Source organism: Panthera uncia, chromosome D1 (genome assembly GCF_023721935.1).
Source record: "Panthera uncia isolate 11264 chromosome D1, Puncia_PCG_1.0, whole genome shotgun sequence".
NCBI lineage: Eukaryota > Metazoa > Chordata > Mammalia > Carnivora > Felidae > Panthera > Panthera uncia.
In genome coordinates this window covers 50,790,595-50,816,638 of record NC_064808.1, presented here as the reverse complement: position 1 = coordinate 50,816,638, position 26,044 = coordinate 50,790,595, and the positions used below count along the sequence as shown (strand labels likewise).

Here is a 26,044-nt window from a genome sequence, read left to right as displayed (position 1 = left end):
TGGTTTTTAAAATGGGATCTCTTAGCCAGCTGTATCAGCATTTATTGGGAAGCCATTGGAAAGGCAAATTTGGGGGCTCTGCTCCAAATTAACTGAATCAGAAATTCTGGGGAATGTGGGCTAGCAACTTGTATTTTAATAAGAGCTACAGGTAATTTTGAAGCACACTAAAGTTCAAATGCTTCTGGCTTAGAGAGTCTTAGGAGGTAGGATCAATAGTATGCAGCTGGCCAGAATTTAAATCTGGTCCAGTTGTGGGAACTGCCAATAGGAAAGATAGATCCATTTAAATATGGTGTGGTTAGAGGAGAAAATAACCAGGGGAGTACTTGGAAAGATGAAGAAGAGGCCAAGTCCTGCGGTAAATTGTGGACAGAGACCTTAATTTTGCAAAGACAATTTTTGGAAGTCTCCCTCCATAATTTGCAGTCTTAAATGATGGCTGGGCTGGTTTTCTGGATAGAGGAGTTTAAGACACTTGTTTATGATCTAAAAGAAGTTTGTGAGGCACGATGGAGTAAAGTATATGAGTGGTGAGGCTATACCAGATAAATTCACTGTGTATGGAAGTCCTGGCCAAGAATGAATTAGGCACAGAGAAAACTGGATTGTGGATTTGATGCAAAGAAGCTCTTTGACAACACAGTTTACTGAGATAAACACAATGAATGTAGATTCTCAGCAAAGGACACCAGGAGACAGAGGTTTGGGAATGTTTCATGTATAAGTCTTCTCAATAAAATCGCTTCATATGGTAAGAAACTGCCTTCACATCTTCTACATATGAGTGTAATTTCCTACTGAGTTCCATTACCAGCTTGCTACATCTTGCACGAGATATATATATATATATATATATATATTGACAAGACATCTCACAAAGCCAGTCACTTTGCAGCTGTGTGACAATGGCTAGTCTGTGACATACACAGTAAACTTTTTCTGATAGTGGAGTCCCAGGAAGGAGTAAACATAGAGAATGGGCCAGGGATAATCACTGAGGGGAACAGGAAAAAAAGCTTGTCCTGTGATCCTTGGGGAATGGGTCCACATTGGCAACAGAGAGGGATCCAGATCAGATACCCACAGTCCCTGTAGCCTCAGTGTCTCTAAAATGTTAGGTGCCCTTAGATAAATAGTGCCAACACTAATATGTGTTGCATTAAAACCAAAACAAAACAAAAATAGAGAAAGAATCCCAAGAGAGTAGACTACAAATACTCCTTCCTTGCCTCTTTAACAAAAGCCTCTGCCTTCACTTCCATATTCTCATCTGGTCAACCAAAAGACAAAAGCTTAGATACTCAATTTCCTAGGGAACATAGAAATTCCCTAAATGGTTCCAGGCATAAACCCAGTGCAAGCTACTGAAATCTCTGGGGGTGATTTAAGATAGGTTTCATCGTTATAACAGCCTCTCAGCCCAGCATTCAGATAGTTGAGGGTGGGAGACAAGTAATGTTCTTTAAATCTTCTGAGGATGCTTCCAAACCACCTTCCAAATACCTTCTCATTTCAGCTCTCCCGGAGTCATGTGAGTCTGGGCTAAGGAAAGTCTAGAAAAGACATTTCTTAGCCCTTAAGAGAAGTTTATCTATACAACTGGTGATGAGAAGTTTGCTTCAAAGCAGGGAGAATATTTAGAGACTGGGAAAGGGGATTTTGCTGAATAACATCCTTGTGTGGTCTGATTTAGAGATTCAGTTAATGGGATTCCTACAACAGAAGTTTTAGTTTGGCATTAGGCCAAATAGCTGGAACAAGGAACAGAGTGGGGGAGCTGCCAGCGAAGGAAGAAGCAAGTGATATGTTAGCCAGACCAGGGAAATGAGAGGCATTGTGAAGAAAGTTCAAGACATTTACTGTGATATTCCTGAAATTACTAACAGGAAATAATTACCCACTAAGCATATGAGGGAAATGTGTGTGAAGTAGGTAGACACTGTATCAACAGCAAGAAATTGGGCAGGGGAATTAGCTGGACCTTAATGATTACCTTAAACTTGTTCATGGTCTAGGGTTCTAAAACAATTACCTTGAGCTTTTTCATGGCCTTGAGCTTTTTCACAATGGGCAGAAGTAGCCCACACTTAGCCATGCTCTTGTGCAGACACAGGGACAGCCTTTTGTCTGTGGTGTGGTTTCAGGCATGGACAGTCTTCTCCATTTCTAGTCTTCCCCCTGAATCGTGATGTTGGGACTTTTATCTTACTAAGGGCATTGGCTTTAATGTCACAATAAGAATTGGATTAGAGATTGAGTCAGAGGGACAGGTTCACACTGACATGTGAGAATGATCATACATAGTTATCAACATCATAAACTATTTTATACAAGAGATGCTGTGAGTCTACAGACTCATTCCTATGAAATGGATGGGGCAGTGATGAACATGGGTGAGTTGCTAAGAGTGCACTGTCCTATGGAGGGGCTGGTATGTGTAAAGTCAGGATCCTTTGAAAGAAACCACAAGAACTGTAAGTGATGTTCACATACATCAATCACCTAGGAGCCAATCTAGTCAAGTGAAATGTGGCAATCTGTGTCCTGTCCAGCTTTCACAAGAGAAAAGTCACAAAGCATAGGGTCTGAGACCTAAAACACAGGAAGGAAGCTCATTGAAGAATCATCAAGTTAAGCCTCCTGGCTATGGGTGAGTGAATTTGTGAGACAATTGAAACTGTAGGAATGTCTGGCATAAACTAAGTGGTTGGGTAGTGTAGTGAGCAAGGTTTTGTTGCTTCTGCATCTGACTCCAGCTTCATTATTTTTATTGAGACAGTTAACTGAGCAGAGACCCACTTTAGCTCCTCAAGCAAATCTGTGTCATAAAAACCAGCGCTGGGTACATCCAGTCTAGCTGAGAGCACCCAGGGGAGCTATTTTCCAGTCCCCCAATGATAGCCATGTGACCCCAGAAAGCATACAGATAAAAATTGTAAAAAACATTTATTTTATCAGCTAGCTTGTTCTACAATTGAACAGTTCTTATTACATAAATGTTCAAGCTAACACTAGATTTCAGATGGTTTAGGAAACTGTGTGAGAATTCTGTATTGGAGATGAGATCACTTTTGTATTAAAACAAAGGCAATGATAATAGTAAGTGATGTTTAATGATACCTTCTATGGGCTAAAAACTGTACTAGGTACTTTATACATTTTTAAATAATCTTAAAACTGTCATTATAAAAAAACAGATGAGAAAACGATAGGATCTTAGAGGAAAATTGACTTGTCCAAGGAAGCACTGGAAGTAAGAGGTAAATACAAAGAAGTTTCATGAATTCCAATGTCAACAATTTTTTTCTACCACCACATTTTTCTGCTTTAAAAACTCCAAGGTCCTACACTTCTAAAATATCCTACCTCTTCAAAGAATATGTCAAGACAAGCATGAGATCGGACTGCAGTCTTGCCTGAATATTAGGTGGAGATCTCAAATCAACATCAAAAATAGTCATATTTTTACACAAGTCCAAACTTTCACCTTGATGTATTTTCCCTTAGGGAAGATAAGACCCTCGGTCAAATTGATTAGAAAATTAGATCTTTGCTGTCTCTGTCCTCCTAAGCAGAAGCTCACAGAGCTTTGTGACCAATAAGACTCTTTGTATCCACCTGTTGGTACAAGCCACATTTATCTTTCTTCTGTAGAGGTCATGTGGTTTATTGGCCCTGATCTGTGATTAGCATGTTATTTGTCACCAGCTTCCTCTCCTTCTGTTAGTCCTTATTTCAGAAAACAAATAGTTGATTTTGTTTACCAACATGTTTGGGCTATCTGGTGATTTTTAAATTTTTTTTGTGGGGGAGGGTCCTCTTAAACACACCTAAATGGTAGTGAAGGATAGTCTGTGCAGAAGATGGAGAAGTATTTGGTCCATTAAGGAATGGGAGAGTTTTTTCTATTCTCACCTGACAGACACACACCAGGAGCAAGAAAGAGTTGTAACAAAGAGTTGATTCCTCTTTGATACTATTTTCTAACTCCATAAATTTCCTAGAATCAGTGGCTTTTTTTATACTGGTTATTACAGTAACTGATTATCCAGTGTATAGCATAGGTCTAGTTAAAGAAAAGGTTCACATTAAATATTTGTAGTTGAATACATAGAACAAATTTCTGGCCAGTAAAGTTCTTATTCCCATTTTGAAAGCTTCCAGTGAAAAGCATTTCCCAGCTTTTATCTTAATGACAAGACTTTTGTTTTGATCCCATCATGATTTCACATGTTCTGAATAGTTCTTTTGAGCTTAAGTACTCCCCACTGTAGGCTATGTACTCTTAGGGAGGGGAGGTGTGGGAAAGGTGGGAAAAAGGAAAGTAGTATAGGATTTTTTCCCAACAAGGGATAAATCATCATCAGGCATGAGTCAAAGTAGTCTTACAAAATCACTTCTTGACATTGTGGAAGAGTGAAATTGAGGATTTGGCTGCATCCTTTCTTTGAAATCAACAAGAACCACAGGTAGAATGTGAATGAAGGATTAACCCAAGAGTGGAATGGACTGTAAAAGGTTGGAAGTTTTTGTTTCAGAAATAGGATGAAGTCCAAAAAGGGTTAGCTTGAACATCTTGGGAAATGGAAACTAGACATAAGAGGGTGGATGGAGCATCTTACAGAATTACAAATGTAGGTTGATCAGGAGTATGTGAAACTCTCTGTTGGTTAATGAAAAGAGTAGAAACAACTATGATAATATTAAGATTAGAAATAATTACCAAGATATAATTACCAAGAAATAATTACCATAAGTCCCAAACCAGAATCCCTTCTAAGTTAAACAATAAACATACCCAACTTTATCCAGTTAACTGTGTTGGCAGTTTGTGTTCTGGACTGATAGTCCCACCATATCTTTTTGCATATTTCAGAAAAGAGTGTGAGTGAGTGTGTGTATGTGTGTATGTGTGTGTGTGTGTTATATTGCTGAGAAAAATGAATGACGTCCATACCTTTTGTCAACAATAGTATTTTTTAGGTTTATTTATTTATTTATTTAGAGAGAGTGTGTGTGGGAAGGGCAGAGGGAGAGAGAGAGAGAGAGAGAGAGAGAGAGAGAGAGAATTCCAAGTAGGCTCCACACTGTCATCATGGAACTCGATGTGGGGCTTGAACCCATGTCTAGAGTCAGACACTTAACTGACTGAACCATCCAGGCATCCCTGACAATAGTCTTTAATGAGAAGATAATTCTGATTTATTTAAATGCTTGTTTGAAGCCTTTTTCCATATTCATTTATTTAATTTAACAAGTATTATGTATCAAATACTATTCAAAGTTCTGTACAAATATTAACCAATACAATTCTTTTAAGAACTCTAGGGGCTATTACTCTTATCCCCATTTACAGATGATGATGCTTGCCTAGCATTATATAGTTGGTGTCACTCAAAACTCATTTATATCTCTGCTCTCTGTTGTCTCTTCAGGCAATGTGATACTGCATGGGGTTTCTGACCAGAGAAGATGCCCAGAACTTTTGTCCAGACCATGGAGTCTCCTAATCACACTAACCTGGACCCTTCTGTTTTCTTCCTCTTGGGCATTCCAGGTCTGGAACAGTTCCACCTCTGGCTCTCACTCCCTGTGTGCTGCCTGAGCACAGCCACAGTTGTGGGCAACATCACCATCTTGGTTGTTGTTGCCACCGAGCCAGCCCTGCACAAGCCTGTGTACCTGTTCCTGTGCATGCTCTCAACCATTGACTTGGCTGCCTCCTTCTCCACAGTTCCCAAACTACTGGCCATCCTCTGGTGTGCAGCTGGACACATCTCAGCCTCTGCTTGCCTTGCACAGATGTTCTTCATTCATGCTTTCTGCATGATGGAGTCCACTGTGCTGCTGGCCATGGCCTTTGATCGCTATGTGGCCATTTGTCACCCACTCCGCTATGCCACTATTCTCACTGACACCATCATTGCCCGCATTGGAGTGGTAGCTATGGTGCGGGGCTCCATGCTCATGCTCCCATGTCCCTTCCTCATTGGGCGTTTGAGCTTCTGCCAAAGCCATGTCATTCCACATACATACTGTGAACACATGGCTGTTGTGAAGCTAGCATGTGGAGACACCAGGCCTAACCGTGTGTATGGGCTGACAGCAGCACTTTTGGTCATTGGGGTTGACTTGTTCTGCATTGGTCTCTCCTATGTCTTTATTGCAAGAGCTGTCCTTTGTCTCTCATCCCACGAAGCTCGGTCCAAGGCCCTGGGGACTTGTGGTTCCCATGTCTGTGTCATCCTAATCTCTTATACACCAGCCCTCTTCTCCTTCTTTACCCATCGCTTTGGCCACCACGTTCCACTCCATATTCACATTCTTTTGGCCAATGTCTATCTACTCTTCCCACCTGCTCTTAACCCTATAGTATATGGAGTTAAGACCAAAGAAATCCGGGAAAGGGTTGTCAGAGTGTTTCAAGGGGGTCAGGGAATTGGGGTCAAGGTACCCGAGTGATCCAGTAGTATAGAAGGGACTTCATCCAAAAGAAAAGATTTTCAAGATGAAACAGCCTTCAATATTTGAGACTGGTAAGAGGTTTTAATACAGCACTGATATCCTCCACAGTAACTTTTATACCATTTTAAAGAATAATAAATCAGAGAGGAGGTCAGTTGGTTCAGCATTCCTAACTGCCATCCAGGGAAGTATAATCTGGGGAAGTTCTTCCACTTTAGGTTACAAGAACCTCTGCCTAGTCATAGGAAATTCCCTTACCTTCTGGCCGTCTCCTAATACATCAGGCAGGGATTTCTAACCTCATACTTCAGGTTATAGTTGTGTGTTACCATCTGCAAGGATAAGAAAATAGGATACACAGCCACAGTTAAAGAAATTAGACCTGCCAGGGACTTACATGCTTTTGCATGAATCTTATATTTTCTCCATTAGAAATTGAAACCAAGAGGAGGAAAGGGACTCACCAATACCTGCAATATTAGCAAGCGGAAGAGCCAGGGCCTGACACTTAGAATGCTCTGGTACAGAACACTAGGACCTCTATGGATGAGAGTAAAGGATAGGTGAGGAGGAGCCCTTCATTCCTAAACTCCGAATATTAATCCCACAGATATATTCTTGTCTTCACCCTCTAGGAAGCCATCTTAATTCCAATTGACCTGGGTATTATTCCCTGAAAATCAATGTCCAAATATTCTTACATAGTCTTACAAGGGCCTCCCAGAGGTTGTTAACTTCTATCTCTAAACTTATAAAAGACAGTCACATATACAAACCTATCAGATTATGAAGTCTTAGCTATTAACGTATTCATTTATTTAGAAGGAAAAGAAAGCCATCCCACAATGTTAGGTAGAGGAGACACAAAACCCCAGCTGGAAATTCATAGGCCCTCCAATCTTTGGAGATTATCAGTCCTGAGAGCTAAATACTAAGGAACAGGTTTCTAAAGCTTCCCTTCCTCAAAATATGAATGATACTTCTCATAGGTGGGGATAAATAGTTTGTAAATATTAGACTTCAATACAATATGCTGAAAACTGTCTATTTTTCAAAGGAAAGGAAATCATTACATTGTTCTATAGGAGGATTGTCAATGCATGGGTGGCAATCATTTTAATTATGCTATCATTCTAATCCTCAAATTGAGATACACTTAACAGATTTTAAAGATCTTTATACAAGTCTAAACACCAGCTGACTTTCAATTTCATGCGCTCATTTACAATTGTACCTGCATACAAACCTATACCCCAACTCTGGGACAATTCTGTACTCTGTGTTTTATGTTCCCGTAAGAAACATAGGATGTTTCTATGTTCCTATAAGAAAGATTTTTTTCCATAAAGAAAAAAATGAAGCTTTAGAAGTAAACTACCTCCAACCCAAATCTCACATGAACTTTTGGCATCTATAGCCATTGTTTCCTCCTTTATTACTGTATGTATTTATTACGAATTCCTTTTTCTGATCAAGCAAGCTTCTCAAAATATGCTCTTTGGAGCTCAGATTATCACTCACTTCTTTTTTGTTTTCACCACCTCTTCAAATTTCTTGGTACGTGACCCAATAGCAAAATTTCCCTTGACCTTAGTGACCTTTTTTATGCAAGTGTCTGGAAAATATTTTTTTGGAACTAATTATTTCTGCTTTCTTGATTCCTATTCCTTCCTACATTATAATCTGATTTCAACCACAAGTTAAAGTTTCCAGTGAAGCATATGCCATCAAAGCCACTGGTAATCTTTTCTAATGGACCTCCTTACAACAAGTTGTATTATTGACCATATATTCTTCTCCAGAATCTCTGTGCTGTGACCTCTGCGATATCACACAATCCTACTTCTTCTTCTATGCCAATGATGTTTTCCTTCTTGTAGTTAAAGAAATTATATTAGGTCAAAAAGGAAGGTCCATAAGGAAGAAATAATTAAAAAAATTCAAAACTGAGAGGCAGCTGGGTGGCTCAGTCTGCAGAACATCTGACTTCAGCTCAGGTCATGATATCATGGTTCATGAGTTTGAGCCATGCATGGAGCTCACTGCTGTCAATGAAGAACCCACTTTGGATGGATACTTTGTCCCTTTCTATCTCTGCCCTTCCCCCTGGTTGTGTTCTCTTTCTCAAAAATAAATAAAACATTTTAAACATTTTTTAAAAATTCAAAACTGAGCACAATAATGTTAGAAACTGAAAATCAAATGTCAATATCTTTAGCTATTCAGCAACTGTAAATTCACATGCCATTGACATATCAATTTCTTCAATAAAATTAGTATGGATATTCAGAAGATAAACTTGCTCTTGGCATGATAGAATGAAAACTCATACACTACTAGAAATTTGTTTCAGATAAATAATAAGACGATTTATGATTCATGAACATTATATATATTGTAGCACTTTTAATAAATAAAAAACCCTGGATATCAAATGATAAAAAAATAAATAAATTCTACTAATCTATTTAATAAACACTACAGTCTTAGAAACCTTCCTTTGGAAGAACATTTAATATGCTACTTGTACACTCTTAATTATAAAAATAGCAATATATGTGTAATGATGTAATTTCCCATTTCTTATTAAAGCACTACCTGGGCATAGGCTCATATTAATAAATTTAAAAATTTGGTGGCTCAGTCAGTTAAGCATCGGACTTTGGCTCAGGTCATGATCCATGGTTCATGAGTTAGAGCTCCGATGGGGCTCTGTGCTGACAGCTCAGAGCCTGGAGCCTGCTTCAGATTCTGTGTCTCTCTTTCTCTGCTCCTCCCCTGCTTGTGTTCTGGGTCTCTCTCAAAAATAAGTAAACATTAAAAACATTAAAAAAAAATCTAAACGCTGGTAAATGTTACTTCGATGGAGAGACAAGTATGTTTCAAAATGGAATTTTAAAATTTTTTCAAAAAATTTAAAAAGTTATATTTTAAAAAGTTTAAATCACATAATTTAAATATATTCAACTTGATTCCCTTGGGGGTCTTTGCAAAACTTCATAGGGAAAGGAGCCAAATCCCTGCAGGAGTGAAATCATTAGGTTCTACTAAAATATCTCATTTCTGATCTATATCCGGCTGTCTATTTACATGCATACACACATGTTCAGATATAGACATACACATGTGCACATATATTCACACATACACACACATACATGTTTAGTTATTTATCAATAACTAAAACCATTTGGGCCCCCTGGAGGTTAGCTCGATTCCAGTTCCAGCAGTGTGTCTGTGATGTTTTGAAATGTTCCCTTGAGGTACTTGGGTATATAACATTCATTTTTCTTCAGGCTTGGGTCAATAGTCTTCATATCAAGAAAATCCAGAGTTAAAAACTTGCCCAGAGACTGTGATGTTTAGACAACCAAGTTCCTGGAAAATCGAACCATATATATTTTATCTTGTTTTTCCTTTCAAAACTTAAGGTATTTAACTATTAAATTTAAGGGTTAGTGACAGGATGATTTTCATTTTAGACATAGATGTAAAGAGGAAAAAGGATTTAAGATTGATACTAAATGCTTTTTTCCTCCCCACAGATATAAATGTTTTTTTTCTATTGACCTAAGTTCAAGTCAGAAGGAGGTGCAAGACAATGATGTGGGGGCTGATGGAAATATTTATTTCTCACCTTTGGCTTAAAAATCCATTTAGGTGTTCATAATGCCCACGCATCTATATAAACAACTCTTTTAACCATACAGGAATACATGCCAAGAATGGACCACCGCCAGGTCATGGAATAATGGAAATATAGGGAGAGCAATTCTAGGTCATGAGAGTTATGTTCAAATTTCTCTTGCTGCTTACCTGCCTTCCTTTTTTTCCTTACGAGTGTCTGATTTTACTTGAGGTAGACTCCGTAAATTCTTACTTATGCCAAAATATATTTTAGGCCAATATATATTTTGTAGTTTTATTTACCAGGAGAAACCTATTGTAATGTGCTAAGAATTGAGAATGCTTTAATGGAGGATGTAGTGTGAGTCCTGACAGTTGGCTTTTCTTTTTTGTAATGCTAAATTTTGATTGCCAAGGCATCCATTTCAAAGAGGCACCCACTTCCAAGATGTTATCTCAGATAAACGTACTACCAGCCACTTGACTGGATAATCCCGCACCTCCTTTGTTTTACAGATCTTGATTGATTCTGATAACTGACCTTTTGGACCACTTTTTAAATTTTCTTTCTCTTTCCCTGTGCTTTAAATTCCCATTCTTAGGTTTTAAATTCACTGATAAAGAGTGAGCCTGAGATACCCTAGGCATCACCCTCAACTCCAATATAAGTTAGAACACCAGGCCCACCACTTCTCCCACCCCTGCCTTGACGTCTCTGTGTGGCCCCAGGTGTGCCATGATTTCTAGGACTTGTAAGTAATAAACCTTGTGTCTTTCAAAGTTTTCTGATGGTTTTTGCTGAAGGTATCTTGCAGTCATCATAAGAATCCCAAGGACCAGTTCAGCCACAATACTGGTTATCCATAGGCTGAGATCAGCACAAAACAGGGAGAAAAAAATCACTGCCTATAAATTCTGGAAATGAGGATTGACAATAAGTGGTAGATAAAGTAGTACTTTATGAAAGGTGAGAGAGGTGTAGCAACATCCAGAAACACTGGCTATACACCCAGAGCTAAATATCAGTACCTCTCTCTGGAAAGAGGTATTGAATTAAACTGTTGGAAACAAATTTAAATTTGTTTTAAAGCAATAGATTAACTTCGTGATTGATACTGGGTTGCTTTCATTTAAACTTTTATCACTAACAGGGCATTTGGCAAATGAATTGAACCTGTACAGAACCTAAAATTTACTGTAAGAATAAAGCCATTCCTAAATGATTAAAGTGATCTTTATGGAAAAACACATACAGAAGTTTACTTTATAGTAAGCTATAGGGGAAATATTAAGACCTGGAATTAAGCATTGTCTGGAATTGTCAAGACTGGCTTACATTAAAGACGAAGCTGCAGACGTGGGTATTTAGAGGCACAAGGAGATACAGACTGAGGCAGACAGATGACCATAATAGTAAGAGTTTATAATTTTACAGACTAAATGTATTTTTTTTAAGAGAATAATAGTACAAAAGTGCCAGAAGTTGTTTTAAAACATGCCCTCTAAGGGTTATGTTCCCAGTATTGTAACATATTTATCTGTGCTATATATATTTAAATTTTTATTTTGGTAAATGATATACAACAGTTCTTTGAATGTTGTAAACCCATTTGCAAACAATTTTCTAAATCCATTGAAAACACTGGTAAACTCGGGGTTGTAGTTTTAGTCCTAGAGGGCCTAGATATCCTAGTCTCTCTGTAATCAAGACCATCATATTTTGACTGTTTGTCTAAGTGGAGATTAATAACAAAGCAAAAATGTTACCTTAAAACCAAATCATTGGCATTAATTTGAAAACTGGCCCTTTCATCAGATTTAAGTGTTAATTTGGAAAGTTTTCATATTAATACCAACTATATACTAATAAGTTGCATAAGAGGATTTCTGTGCATCCCATGATTTAAGTTATGGATATTTTATCAAAGATGGAGTAGAAGTGTCATGCTTAAAACAATCAACTTTAATTTAGTCAACGTTAAAGTCATCCTATCATTAGAACTACTCAGAATTTCTAAAAAAATTTGGACCCAATTTTTCTTGCTTTAATTACTACTTCATGTGAAATTAATAGGTCTACTCCAAATTTTGTATGTATTTCTCTGATGATTGTACATTATTTTACTTTGTTGTTTGGTTTTCTTTATCATATGACCTTCTGTACTGCCTATATACATTTTTATAAAATTAACAGATTTATGTCCACTTATATAGGGCAGTTTAAATAATTTATCCTAATAGTCCAAATCAACATATTTTATCTGTCTTTTGTCACATTAACATTTTATTGATTTATTTAGGAATCCTTTGCCTTCTGTTTCATAATGGGAATGTTTTGTTTAGTTAGTATTTTTACAATGATTTATGCATTTACCTTCTGCTTTTATTCTTAGAGGTCCCTTTTGTATTTTCCAAATAATAGTAATTAAAATATATTTCAGTAATTTTTAAAGAATTCTGGCACCTGTACTTTTCAATATGATATCTGAGAAACAGGGTGACCCTCAGGCTATTTCCTTAGAAGAATCCTCCTATTCAGAAATTGATAGAGTGTGTCATGATTGGGCCCTGTTTCTAGCCCCATCTCCAACTTCCTAATGCCCACATGCAAAATATTTTACTATATTTTTTTCTCAAAATATGATTTATTTCAAGTCCAATGATTTTTCGTGTTTATTTTTCTGGAGTACATGTATAGTTATCAATATTTAAATAATATATTTAAACAAAAATAGCTCCAGAAAAAATAATAACCAAACTTTGTCCTTTATAAATGGATGTCATTTGTCTATTAACGAACTAGGCAGCTATTACACAATAAAGAGTATTTGTTGCCTACGGTCATGAATGAATTAAAAAATGCACAGATATAAAATAATCTATTTGGTTTAAATAATGTTTATATTCATATTCCCCGGAAGTCAGAAAAATTGGTTGTTTGGCCATTGAAATGTGTCTTGGGGGAGAAGAGCAAAAGAAATGAAGACAGTGACTGTGATCAAGATGTTTTCTTCTCTTATCTCTATCTAGGAGGACCCACAAATTCTATAAGATGATTAATGATCATCTTAGGTTGATGATGCTAATGTTAAACCAAACAGACCTGACCCCAGCCTCATTCATTCTTAATGGGATCCCAGGACTGGAGGACATGCACATGTGGATTTCTTTCCCATTCTGCTCCATGTATGCTGTGGCAATGGTAGGGAATTGTGGGCTCCTCTACCTCATCCACTTAGAGGACTCCCTGCACAGGCCCATGTATTACTTTTTAGCCATGCTTTCCCTAACTGACCTTTTCATATGCTCTAGTACAATCCCTAAAGCCCTCAGCATATTCTGGTTCCATTTCAAGGAAATCAGCTTCGATGGATGTCTGGTCCAAATGTTCTTTGTCCACACCTTCACAGGGATGGAGTCTGGGGTGCTCATGCTTATGGCCCTGGACCGTTATGTGGCCATCTGCTACCCTCTGCGCTATTCAACTATCCTCACCAATCCTGTCATTGCAAAGGTTGGGCTTGCTACTTTCCTGAGAGGGGTGTTCCTCATCATTCCCTTCACTTTCCTTACCAAGCGCCTGCCCTACTGCAGAGGGAATATAATTTCTCACACCTACTGTGACCACATGTCTGTAGCCAAGTTATCCTGTGGAAATATCAAGGTCAATGTCATCTATGGTCTGATGGTTGCCCTCCTGATTGGAGGCTTTGACATCTTGTGCATCACAATCTCCTACACCATGATCCTCCGGGCAGTGGTGAGCCTCTCTTCAGCAGATGCTCAGCAGAAGGCCTTCAGCACCTGCACTGCCCACATCTGTGCCATCGTTTTCTCCTACAGTCCAGCCTTCTTCTCCTTCTTTTCCCACCGCTTTGGGGGCCACACAATCCCTCCATCTTGCCACATCATTGTGGCCAATATCTATCTGCTTTTGCCTCCCACGATGAATCCCGTAGTCTATGGGGTGAAAACCAAGCAGATACGAGACTGTGTCATCAGGATCCTTTCAGGTTCTAAGAACCTCAAATCCCACAGCATATGAAACAAATATTAGTCTGGGTTGGGTGAAAAGGGAAAGAATGCTACTCTCTGTTGTTTAGGCAGGAGAGTTTCCCAGAATAGATATATAATATTTCCAGGTAAGCATGATGGACAATTTATTCCCGTTAAATTTTCTGCAGAATACCAAAGTAATTTTTCATTCCACATTACCCCCATATGAGCTTTTTACCGGCAGGTTTTCTGTGTAGCTGAGGTCTTGGTACTAATAGGTTCCAAAAAAGAAAAATACTAATGAGAAGCTAGGCCAATTATCCAGAACACTGAATCACATGAAACTAATGATCTGGGTCTAGATGACTCAAATTGTTCTGTTTTTTACTTGTAAATGAAATTTCCAGTTTGATCATTATGATTTAACCTTGGGAAATATGTATTATACATTCTCATTATTCACAAAAGTGCTCTGTTTTCTCAGTCACTTATAAAATACGAAACTGGAAAGTGTTCTCTGAGGTCATTAGTATCATGAAATGTAAGATCCTGGGGTCTTATGAAAAACTTAGTGACCTAGTATCTGACTGGATCTCTCCTAGAATGAGACATTCACATAATTGCTTCCTTCCCAACTAGTGGGTTGTCTGTTTTCTTCAAGATGGTTTTCAATGAATGCACAGTTTGGAAGGAGTTATGAATGATAGAACAATATGAAATATAATAATAATGACAGTTATAAAATATAATATAATATAATATAATATAATATAATATAATAAAATAAATGTATTTCTAGAAGTACAGAGTTCTGGGGAACAACAGTTATTTTTCTTATTTTGAGCTGATAATTAACTAAGAGAATGGCTCTAATATTTTCTGTGTGATATTCAAGTTCTTTCTAAATTAACATGAAGTAAGAAACTACAAATAATAATAGTTTTATAGTATTGTCACAGAGCACATAGAGAAGATTGCAAAGTCGATTTTTCCTGCCCAACTTCCAAGAATTACTTTCCTCTGATGCTGGTAATTGATGCTCATTAATTTCCATTAGTTTGTAATTCACCTCTAGTATTTTTCATTTTATAAAGGCATAAAACAAGTAAACTTTTATCACAAAATCACCCTTTTCATACTTTAGTTCTTTGTCCACCTTGATAGCAAATCTTCTTTAAAGGTTACCAATATTTATGACCTCTACTTACATACACATCTTGAAGTAATGCTTAACCACTTCTGGCTTTTTCTTTAGAATATCCTCCATCTCATCGTTTCACTGAAATTGCTTTTGTCAATTTCACAGATGATTTTCATGTTCCTAAAGCCAAAAGGTCCTTCTCCATGCCCATCTTGCCCTAACTCTCAACAATATGAATATAACTGATTAGTCCTTTCATCTAGAAACCCTCCCTTTTCTTGAATGCTGCAACACATCAGACATTCGAAGTCGTTCTTCCTTCTCACAGAACACTTCATATAGTTCCATTTGTTTTCTCTTGTCCTCTGGATTTCTTTATATTAGCATATCCCTGGGTTCAAATCTCTTCTTTTAGCACTCATTCCCTGGGCATTCCAGCAAACATAGCCATAAATGCCGTTGTAGGCTAATGGATGCCAGACTATTAATTCATTAATGGATTCACGGAAACTCTGGTGCAAGTTCAATGTGAACTAAACTTCCTGGTACCTTTTTTCTTAATGGCACACTGTCATTTCTAGGTCTTTTTCTTGTTTTGCTTTTTGTTTTTACTTTGATCTTATTTCATTCCTAATCTTCAGGCCTATCATCCAGTGACATTCTCTATGTGTTTGACATATATTCTTAAACATGTGACTATGAGGTCATTTACTGAATGTTTATTTTAGGAACTTACATCTGTTTCATTGTGCTAAAATATTACATTGCTTACTTTTAACTCAATTATTTTTAAAAATGTATTTTAAATAAATTTATGCTTCAAATCTTGCTTGTGATTATTTTATAGACTTTCCTAGCATGCAACCAACACTATTTTCTTAATCATTCCCTGATTATGTATATCTAAGTTTTTTCAGTCTCTGTCACCACAAATAACACTATGCTGAGCATCTTTACTCACATGCACACGTACACACACCCTGGCCCTTATGGAACTGGGGATATTTTATTCTGAATATACACAGTGGAGTGTGTTTGCAGAGTCATAATCTCTGCACATTACCTTTGTAGGTAGACTTTAGACTACCGGGCAACTTTTCAGTAGAAACAATGGAAGCCAAAAGACAAATGATATTTTGGAAGTGCTGAAAAAATACTTACAACTCAGAATTCTAATGAAAAATCCTTCAAAAATAAAGATAGCATAAATACCTATTCATATAAACTAAAGCTGAGAGGAAATACTAAAGTAAGTATGTTATTCAGAATTTAGAATAATGATTACCTGATGGAAGCTCAGAACAAAATATTGGAATGCATAACAAAACTAACACTGAAGAAAAATACAATAATGGCAGTAATAACACCTATTTTATTGGTCCAAAAATGGCAAGAGGAACAAAGAAAAGAACAGATGGAACATGATGCAAAAGACAATAGGAACATGGAAAACTTGACAAAAATTATGGCAGTATTACATTAGTATGAGTTGACAAAGCAAGTCAATGAAAGGAAGTGAAATGAAAATTAAGACAATATCCTTAAAAACTTAGTATTGTTAGAAGACATTAAACATCCACACACATATATAAAATGAGAAAAAGCTTGTGTGGCTAGACCACACAAAGTAGATTTTAACACAATAAATGTTAGGAGTGATAAAATGCAACATTCCGTTGTTGGGAAAATAAATAAAGTTTTACACCATAAGATAGCTGACGGACTAAAACATGCTCTGGTCTCTAGCTTGGAGTCCCCTCTTCTGGGTTCTTTTCGCCCTGTTTTCCAGGGCAAACGAACAGCCCCCCACGAATATGGAGGCTGACAACTATAAATTACCCTTCCCGCTTGCATTGGGCACTCAGATATTTGGAGAAACGGTCTCCTCTGAGCCCACCGGTGTAAATAAATCTTCAATCCACCAAGATCTCCGAATGCCGCTTGGTTTTTCTGCCAGCGTTCCAGCCTGGTTCCGTAACACCGTGATTACAGTAGCAATCCAACAGGAAATATACCTAACTTTGTATATGCTTAATATCATTATAGATACATAACAATATATACAGACAAAGAGATGGATAATACTAGAAGGGGAAATTGACAAATCCACAGTGAAATCATAGTTGCAGCAACTGAAACGTAGAGAATTAGAAAAATCTAAATAGTATAGAATATCTGAACATAAGCAAATTAAGCCAATTGCCCTGTTAAGTAAACAACATCCAGCAGCTTCAAGTATAGTTTTATTTCTCAAGCAACTATAAAACATTTATCAAAATAAACAAAAAGAAGGTGTCAAGAGCAACGTTATCCCAATAGATTTGAAAATGTTGATGAGACAGACATGTATTAAAAACACTTCAAGTGATCTAAGAAGAAATATAAGGTTATAGTAGTCATACATCTATTAAGAAAATGAATCATGGGACACATGGGTGGCTCAGTTGGTTGAGTGTCAGACTTCGCCTCAGGTCATGATCTCGCAGTTCATGAGTTCAAGTCCCACATTGGACTTGCTACTGTCAGCATGGAACCCTTTTGGATTCTCTGCCCCTTTATCTCTCTGCCCCTCCCTGCTTATAATCTCTCTCTCAATAAAAGATAAAACATTAAAAAAAAGAAAGAAAGAAATCAGTTACCTAAAATTTCCATGAGCATGTGCGTACATGTGTGAATGTGAGTGTTGGATGTTGTATGGTAATACAATATGACCAAGTGGGATTTATTCCAGGAACTCAAAGCAGGTTGGCTGAGAACACACACAAGTAATCAACTTAAATATGACGAAATAGATTTAAATAGGAAAAAAATCATAAGATTACTACAACAGAGTAAGAAAAAATTTGTTTTAATTAAATATCCATTCATGATTAAAACACAGCAAAATCTAAATTTAGAAGGAAATTTTAATTTGATAAAAGGCATGCACAAAAAACCTACAGCTAATATCCCAATTAATGATGAAATATGAAAATATGTCTCCCTGAGGATAATAGCAAGACAAAGATGTCAACCATTCCCACTTCTATCCAACATTGTACTAGAGGTCCAAGCAGTAGAATAAAATTAAAAGAGTGAAAAAGGCATTAATATTGAAAAGATTCAAAAGACTCTTCCTTTTCATTTGAAAACGGAAAACATAAGACACAAACACTAGGGGGTGCTGCCAAAGCAATTTCTAGATGGAAACTTTCTTTTTTTAAATTTATTTTTATTTTTTTAAATATGAAATTTATTGTTAAATTGGTTAGATGGAAAGTTTCTAACACTAAATGCATATATTAAGAAAAAAGAAAGATCTCAAAAGCAACTTTATTCCACAAGGAACTAGAAAAAGAACAAATGAAGACCAAAACAAGGAGAAGGAAAGAAATCACAAAAGGTAGAGCTAAATAAAATGGAGACCACAAAAACAATCGCAAATATCAATGAAAGTGAGGCCTAGGTTTTTGAAAAGACAAACAAATTGGCAAACCTTTAGCTGAACTTACTAAGCAAAAAAGAAAGAGGTATCAAATAAGGCCAGAAATGAAAGAGGAGACATTACAACTGATACCATACAAAACACATGTGATTGTTAGAGATTACTATGAAAATTATATGTCAACAAATAATCCAGGAGAATATATTCTATATTACAACAATTGTCAGTTAATATATTGGTCCCTCCAATTTTTTCCCTCAAAATGCTATTTCAGGACCTGTATATGAAATATATTAAGAACTCTTAAAACTCAGTCATAAAAAGATAAACCAGTTAAAAACCAAGCAAAGGGTATGAATAGATCTTTCTCCAGAGAAGATAGAAATAAGTCAGTAAGCAACATGAAGAGGTGCTCGTTATTAGTCATTAAAGAAATGTAAAACAAAATTATAATGAGATACTGTTCACATCCAAGAGAATAATTATTCTAAAAAAAACCAGTAACAATCAGGTTAGCAAGAATGTAGAAAAATTGGAACCCTCAGACACTGCTGGTGGGGATGTAAAATAGTTTAAAAAATTGCTATTTTGCTCTCAACTACTTTTCTATGTGTTGATAAGCAATCTTTACATGCATGTTTCAAATGTATCATATGCTTGTCGTGACCTAATCTGAATTTATTCTCTTCTCCTGTAACCTGGTCTTTCTCCAATCTTCCTTAAGAATGTGAATAACATCAGGTGCCATCCCACTGCATATATCAAACACTAGAATTGTTCTTTGGTTGCGGTGCCTGGGTGGCTCAGTCGGTTAAGCATCTGACTTTGGCTCAAGTCATGATCTCGCAGTTTGTGAATTTGAGCCCCATGTCAGGCTCTGTGCTGACAGCTCAGAGCCTGGACCCTGCTTCGGATTCTGTGTCTCCTTCTCTCTCTGCCCTTCCCCCACTCACGGTCTCTCTCAAAAATAAACATTAAAAAAAAAAGAATTGTTCTTTGGTCATCTAATTACGAGACCTTGAAACCATAAAGCCCTTAGAAGAGAACATAAGTAGTCATTCCTTTGCCATCAGCCACAGCAACAGTTTTCTTCATCTGTCTTCTAAGTCAAGGGAAACAAAAGCAAAAAGAAACTATACTAAACCAAACTAAAAACCTTCTGCATAGTGAAGGAAGCCATCAACAGAACAAAAAGACAACCTACTGAATGGGAGAAGATATTTGCCAAGTGATATATCCAATAAGGGGTTAATATCCAAAATATGTAAAGAACTTACACAACTGAACACCAAAATCCCCCAAATAACCCAATTTAAACATGAACAGAGGACTTGAATAGACATGTTTCCAAAGATGACATAGAGTGGGTCAACAAATACATGAAAAGATCATAACATCACTAACCAACAGGGAAGGAAATTTAAAACCGCTATGAGATATTGCTATTATAATGGTTAGACTCTAAAAGGCAAGAAATAATAAGTGGTGATGAGAATGTGGAAAAAAATGTGCACTGTTTTTGGGAATGCAAACTGGTATAGCCACTGCGGAAAAGAGTATGGATCTTTCTTAAATAATTAAAAATAGGAATACCATATGGTCCAATAATTCTGCTACTGGAAATTTATGAAGAGAATTAAAAATGGAAATACTGTATGATCCAATAATTCTGCTATTGGGTATTTATATGAAGAAAATGAAAATTCTAGTTCTAAAAGATATACATATCCCTATGTTTATTGAAGCATTATTTATAATAGCCAAGATATGGAAGCAACCTGTGTCCATCGATTACAAATAGATAAAGAAGTAAATATATATATATATATACACATATATATATAATGAATAATATTATAATAAAAATATATATGTAATGGAATATTAGACACAAAAAAGAATGCGATCTTGCCATTTGCTACAACATGTGAAAGTGAAATAAGTTAGACAAAGAAAAAACAAATATTATATGATTTCACATATGTGGAATCTAAAAAACAAAACAGGGGCACTTGGGTGGTTGAGTTGGCTAAAGGTCCAACTTTGCCTCAGGTCATGATTTCATGGTTCGTGGTTTCGAACCCCACATTGACTCTGCTGTTAGCATGAGCCTGCTTAGGATCTTCTGTCTGTCTGTCTCTCTCTCTCTCTCTCAGATTAAATGAACATTAAAAAATGTTTTTAAATATTTTAAATATTTTTTAACATTAAAAAACAAAACACATGAATAAACAAATAAAAAAGAGATTCAAACCTATAAATACAGAGAACAAACTAATGGTTGCCAGCAGCACGTTGGGGGGGGGGGAGTAACAGTGAAAGTGAAGGTAGGTACACCTTTCAGTTACAGAATGAATAAGTTATGGGGATGAAATATACAGCATAGGGAATATAGTCAGAGGTGTAGTAATAGCCCTGTATGGTGACAGATGGTAGCTACACTCTGGTGAGCATAATACAATGTATAAACTTGTTGAATCATTATGTTGTACACTTGAGCCTAATGTAACATTTCTATCAACTATACTCAAGGAAAAAAATAGAGAAAAAATTTTTTAAAGAAAAAAGTTAAAAAAAAAAAAAAATTGTTCTTTGGTCATAAAAGTGATCAATTTTATCTTCAACATACCTTCTAAATCTATTCACTTTTCTCTATCTTCACTGCCCCTATCCTAGTGCAAGATAAAGTCATCTCTCCTTTGGGATTACTGTTACTCAACTGATTTACTTATATTTACCCTTGCCACACTTAATCTGGTGTCCACATTGCTGCGAGGTCCTAATTCTCCTTAAAAGCTTTCAGTGGTCCCTTATAACCCTGCATAAATTTGCTTACAAGTCTCTGGCCTCTGTCAGCTCAACAACTCTGTTTCACACCATATCTCATTTCTGTCACTTCTTAGTGCTCCAGCCACATTTATCCTCTTTTATTACTTGAATTTCGCGTGATCCCCTCACTTCAGCATCTTAAAGTTCTTGGGCTCCTTTGCCTCCCCCTCCTTCCCATTACCAAATCCACACCATAGTTAAGTCTTTCTCAAACACGTGGCCTTGACACAAACCGGTGTTTCTTCTGGAAATCCCTCTCTGACACCAAGACTAAATTAATTCTCCCCATTATATGCTCTCATATTTCTGGGGGCTTTTGCTTCAAAGCACTTCTCCCAGTCTATAGGTAGATTTGTTAGATTCTTTACTTAGTGTTTTACCCCCTTGCCCCAACTAGGCCACTGTTTCCATGAGAACAGGGACCATGGCAGTTTTATTGACGATTTTATGCCTGCCATATTTTGTAAACACAGTAGGAACTCAATAGATATATATGGGGTGAATAAATACTTTCTCTTTTAACAGTTTATTTTTTAAGCATAACAACATAACCACAGAATTTAAAATCCCCTGAAATTTTGTACTTAAGAACAATTTAAACACTAATAAAGTTGCCCACTTTGTATAGGGCTATTTTGATTTCATAAATGAAGACATTTTTCTGCTTATGTAAGTTCTCAGTTTACATCGATAGGAAGTGTGTCTCTGAATCAATCTCCCTTCCAACCTTTTGGGATTTAATATCTTAGGAATTCTGCTTTCTCTATGGGCTGTTCTCTCTTCATGTCTCCAAGGGAAATCTATTATCTTTAGATCACTGAGCTGTTTACTACTCCCCATAAAATCCAGAATCTCATAATTTCTATGCTATGTGTGAGCTGAAAACACATTCTCACCTCATGTGAAAGCTTCATTCTCAAAGAGTTGTGTCTTCTTTCCGGGTAGGAAACCCCTGCCATTGCCAGGACCTCAGACTGTGAGACTCTGCTCCTAACCACAGTTAAGTACTAAAACCTTGGCATGGTCACATTGGCTAAATCCAAGAGCATCCAATGGAGGCTGATCCTTAACCTTTTCTTATGTTGTTTTGCACAAGAGATCAACTCTTTCTTCTGTGCTATGAGGAAATAAAGGCTTAGAGAAGCTGTTCAAAGGGATTAAGGCTAGAATTAGAGAATATAAGGTTTGTGTGATGATCTAGAAGTGATCTCATTTATAAAACAACTGCTAGATTGTCTTCAGGATGAATATATTAACTGTCTTACATACCAGGATCACACTCCATGTCCTGCTAAGCTTTAAGTGCTAAAAGAAATTGAAAACACTTATTTCCTTTCTGTAAACTCAAATCCGCTCCTTCTCTTAACTGTATCACACTAATATCTATCAGGAGAAAACATCAAAGATACAAGGCTGTGTCTTTGATATGAGGATATATAATAATAAATATTTGGCAAAAATACCAGGCCCCATACAGTCAAGTGCGTCACACGTCCAAGTTCTCAAGATGGAGCTATGAAGCTGAACTCCTCAGGAGTTCTGATCTAAAAGTCCAGAGTCAAAGTAGCTTCATCTTCAAGCCTCTTTTTGTGTTTGCTTGGTTAAAATTTGCTGTAAACACATGTAGATGATTTTAGTGTTCACCAAGTTACGTTACTGTTAAAGAAGGAAGATTTTCCCCAAGATTAAGGGGTACATGTTTACCCAAACTTACAGGTGGCAAGACATTTCTGAAGAAAAAATACATCTAGTTGCTGACATGATCTTCTCTTGTTGGTGTTAACACGAGAGAATTTTAATTTCTTTCAGATATGTCTTTCTATATTTAAAGGTAATTATATGAAGAATAAATCCACAACTGCCTTATGTGCTATAAAAGAATTTAAACTATTTGAAAGAAAGGGTGAAGGCATGGATCATTCTAAGCAAGGGAATACCAGTTTTAGGAAGATCAGATGGCTGAGCAAAAGAAGGAAGCATGAGTAGAGACACAAGTGACCAGGTAAGACTCAGAAGTAGCATTGCTGAGGAGAAAGTCTGCATGATGAAGTAGGGGAAGAAACCACAGGACAAGGGAGCAATTGTTGGCCAAAAGGAAAGGCTTGCTTGTTATTTTAAGGCTTGGCTGGTTGGGCTCCTGAACAGAATAAAAAGTACATGAAAAACACCAGCTTCTGAAGAAAGATGAGTCTAGTTTTGAACATGAATCTGAATATACAATGGCAGTTTCTTCAACATATGGGCAAGTAATTCTTGTTTGTTAATAAAATCAAAATCATCTTACTACCAGTGCCTAACTCTTGTATCTATATGCCTTTATAGATTCTTTAGGACTACACTAGAAAAAAAATCTATGGTTTGTCTCTATTAAGTCACTCCTTAAATCAACAAATTCAGTCATGATCATTTAACTTTCCAAGCTATCCTTTTCTGAATTTTTCAGAAGTCCATACAAATCAGAATATTAAAAAAAATAGTTAGGGGTGCCTGGGTGTCTCCGTCGGTTAAGCATCCAACTTCAGCTCAGGTCAGGATCTTGCAGTTAGTGAGTCCGGGCCCAGCATTGGACTCTGTGCTGACAGTTCAGAGTCTGGAGCCTTCTTCGGATTCTCTGTCTCACTCTCTCTCTGCCCCTTCCCTGCTCACACTCTGTCTGTCTTTCTCAAAATAATAAATAAACATTAAAAATTTTTTTAAAGTTATTTCTCTTCCAATTTGCACCATACTTACGCGTGAAAATCTTTATAGTCTGTGGTATAAAATTTGTGGAGGCTATATAAAACATAAATGGACTTCTATAACAACCCTGAATAGTACAGCTAGAAAATTTCATCTCCATATTTCTGTATTTTAAAAAATTTTCCGTGTTGTTAATTAATAAAAACCTGAAATAATATTGAGACAAATATGAAGAAAACAAACACATCCACTTGATTCCACAAAATTTCTGAGGAAATAAAGAAAATTCAAAAAGAAAAAAAAGTAGAATCCTATGTATGTGATGGTCCCAAATTGAGATAACTGAGGATAAGCAAATGGAGATGTGAGACACATGCTGCACTGTCCCTCAATAGTCAACTGTGATAATTGCTCCTTACAAATTTACTTTCTACTATAAAAACCCCAGAACTTCATGGTACTTTATCTTAAATTACAGTCAGGGATGTACAACAGAGTTCATTTGGTTACAGCACCAACTATGCTATGTGGAGATAGGTTAAAAATAATGTTTGATGATAATATGGCTCAAAGAAAGCAACGTTGAAACCCATCTTTTTTTTTTTTCTCTTAGGAAACAATGTCTGCATCTCTGAAAGGCTCTAATAGCTCCAAGTTCCAGGTGTCTGAGTTCATCCTGATGGGACTCCCAGGCATTCACAGCTGGCAACACTGGCTCTCCTTACCATTGGCACTACTCTACCTCTCAGCAATTGGTGCTAATATCCTCATCCTCGTCACCATCTGCCAGGACCCTGCTCTTCAGCAGCCTATGTACTCTTTCCTAGGCATCCTCTCTGTGGTGGACATGGGCCTGGCCACCACCATCATGCCCAAGATCCTGGCCATCTTCTGGTTTGATGCCAAGGTCATCAGCCTCCCTGAGTGTTTTGCTCAGATCTATGCCATTCACTGCTTTGTGGGCATGGAGTCTGGTATCTTCCTCTGCATGGCTTTTGATAGATACATAGCTATTTGTCGCCCTCTTCATTACCCATCAATCGTCACCAAGGCCTTAATCTTAAGAGCTACTGTGTTCATGGTACTAAGAAACGGTTTTCTTTCCCTTACAGTGCCAGTGCTAGCAGCCCAGCGTAATTATTGTTCCAGGAATGAGATTGAGCACTGCCTGTGCTCTAACCTTGGGGTCACCAGCCTGGCTTGTGATGACAGGAGGCCAAACAGCATCTGCCAATTGGTTCTGGCATGGCTTGTAATGGGGAGTGACCTAGGTCTTATAATATTGTCATACATTTTGATTCTGCGCTCTGTACTTAAACTGAATTCTGCTGAAGCTGTCTCCAAAGCTCTGAGCACTTGTAGCTCCCATCTGATCCTTATCCTATTCTTCTACACTGTTGTTGTAGTGATTTCAGCAACTCATCTGGCAGAAACTAAGGTCCCTTTGGTTCCAGTTCTACTCAATGTGCTGCACAACATCATCCCCCCTTCCCTCAACCCTATGGTTTATGCACTTAGGACTAAAGAACTTAGGGCAGGCTTCCAAAAGGTGTTTTGTTTGAGCTTAGAAAAGAAAACAAGGCACCAGAGACCTTCTCCATGATGTACATGAACTTCAGCTAATTTCAAATATGATGGGAAAAGTGAATGCCTTTGAGATGTCTTTTTCACATTGTAAAACCATCTGAAAACAACAACAAGAACAAAAAAATATTCACAGTAGCTCCAAAATATTGATAAGAGCTGGATAAATTTGAGAATAGGAAAGACTTTCTACCAAAACAATCAAATGGAATAAAAACTAGAATATAATATTTATATCTCTCTCCTAAATTAAAATGTAATATAATAACAAAAGCACACTCACACACAACCAAAGA

General features: G+C 37.0%; 3 protein-coding genes across 3 annotated transcripts; all 3 read left to right on the top strand.

Moving 5' to 3' along the window:
* The first annotated feature begins 5,462 nt into the window (after window positions 1–5,462).
* On the top strand, window positions 5,463–6,474 carry LOC125913499 (olfactory receptor 52P1). Its single transcript, XM_049618661.1, has one exon. The coding sequence runs from the start codon at window positions 5,476–5,478 to the stop codon at window positions 6,463–6,465; it is 990 nt and encodes a 329-aa protein (XP_049474618.1). The 5' UTR covers window positions 5,463–5,475; the 3' UTR covers window positions 6,466–6,474.
* A 6,550-nt stretch (window positions 6,475–13,024) lies between these two features.
* On the top strand, window positions 13,025–14,149 carry LOC125913492 (olfactory receptor 52N4-like). The gene has a single exon (XM_049618647.1). The coding sequence runs from the start codon at window positions 13,148–13,150 to the stop codon at window positions 14,138–14,140; it is 993 nt and encodes a 330-aa protein (XP_049474604.1). The 5' UTR covers window positions 13,025–13,147; the 3' UTR covers window positions 14,141–14,149.
* Window positions 14,150–24,781: 10,632 nt separating this feature from the next.
* Window positions 24,782–25,779, top strand: LOC125913524 (olfactory receptor 56B1). The gene has a single exon (XM_049618692.1). It carries the CDS (start codon window positions 24,784–24,786, stop codon window positions 25,765–25,767), a length of 984 nt encoding a protein of 327 aa, XP_049474649.1. The 5' UTR covers window positions 24,782–24,783; the 3' UTR covers window positions 25,768–25,779.
* Window positions 25,780–26,044: the final 265 nt, after the last annotated feature.

Coding starts and splice junctions, on each gene's coding strand:
- LOC125913492 (XM_049618647.1), top strand. CDS start 13,148: ATGATTAATGATCATCTTAGGTTGATGATGCTAATGTTAAACCAAACA.
- LOC125913524 (XM_049618692.1), top strand. CDS start 24,784: ATGTCTGCATCTCTGAAAGGCTCTAATAGCTCCAAGTTCCAGGTGTCT.
- LOC125913499 (XM_049618661.1), top strand. CDS start 5,476: ATGCCCAGAACTTTTGTCCAGACCATGGAGTCTCCTAATCACACTAAC.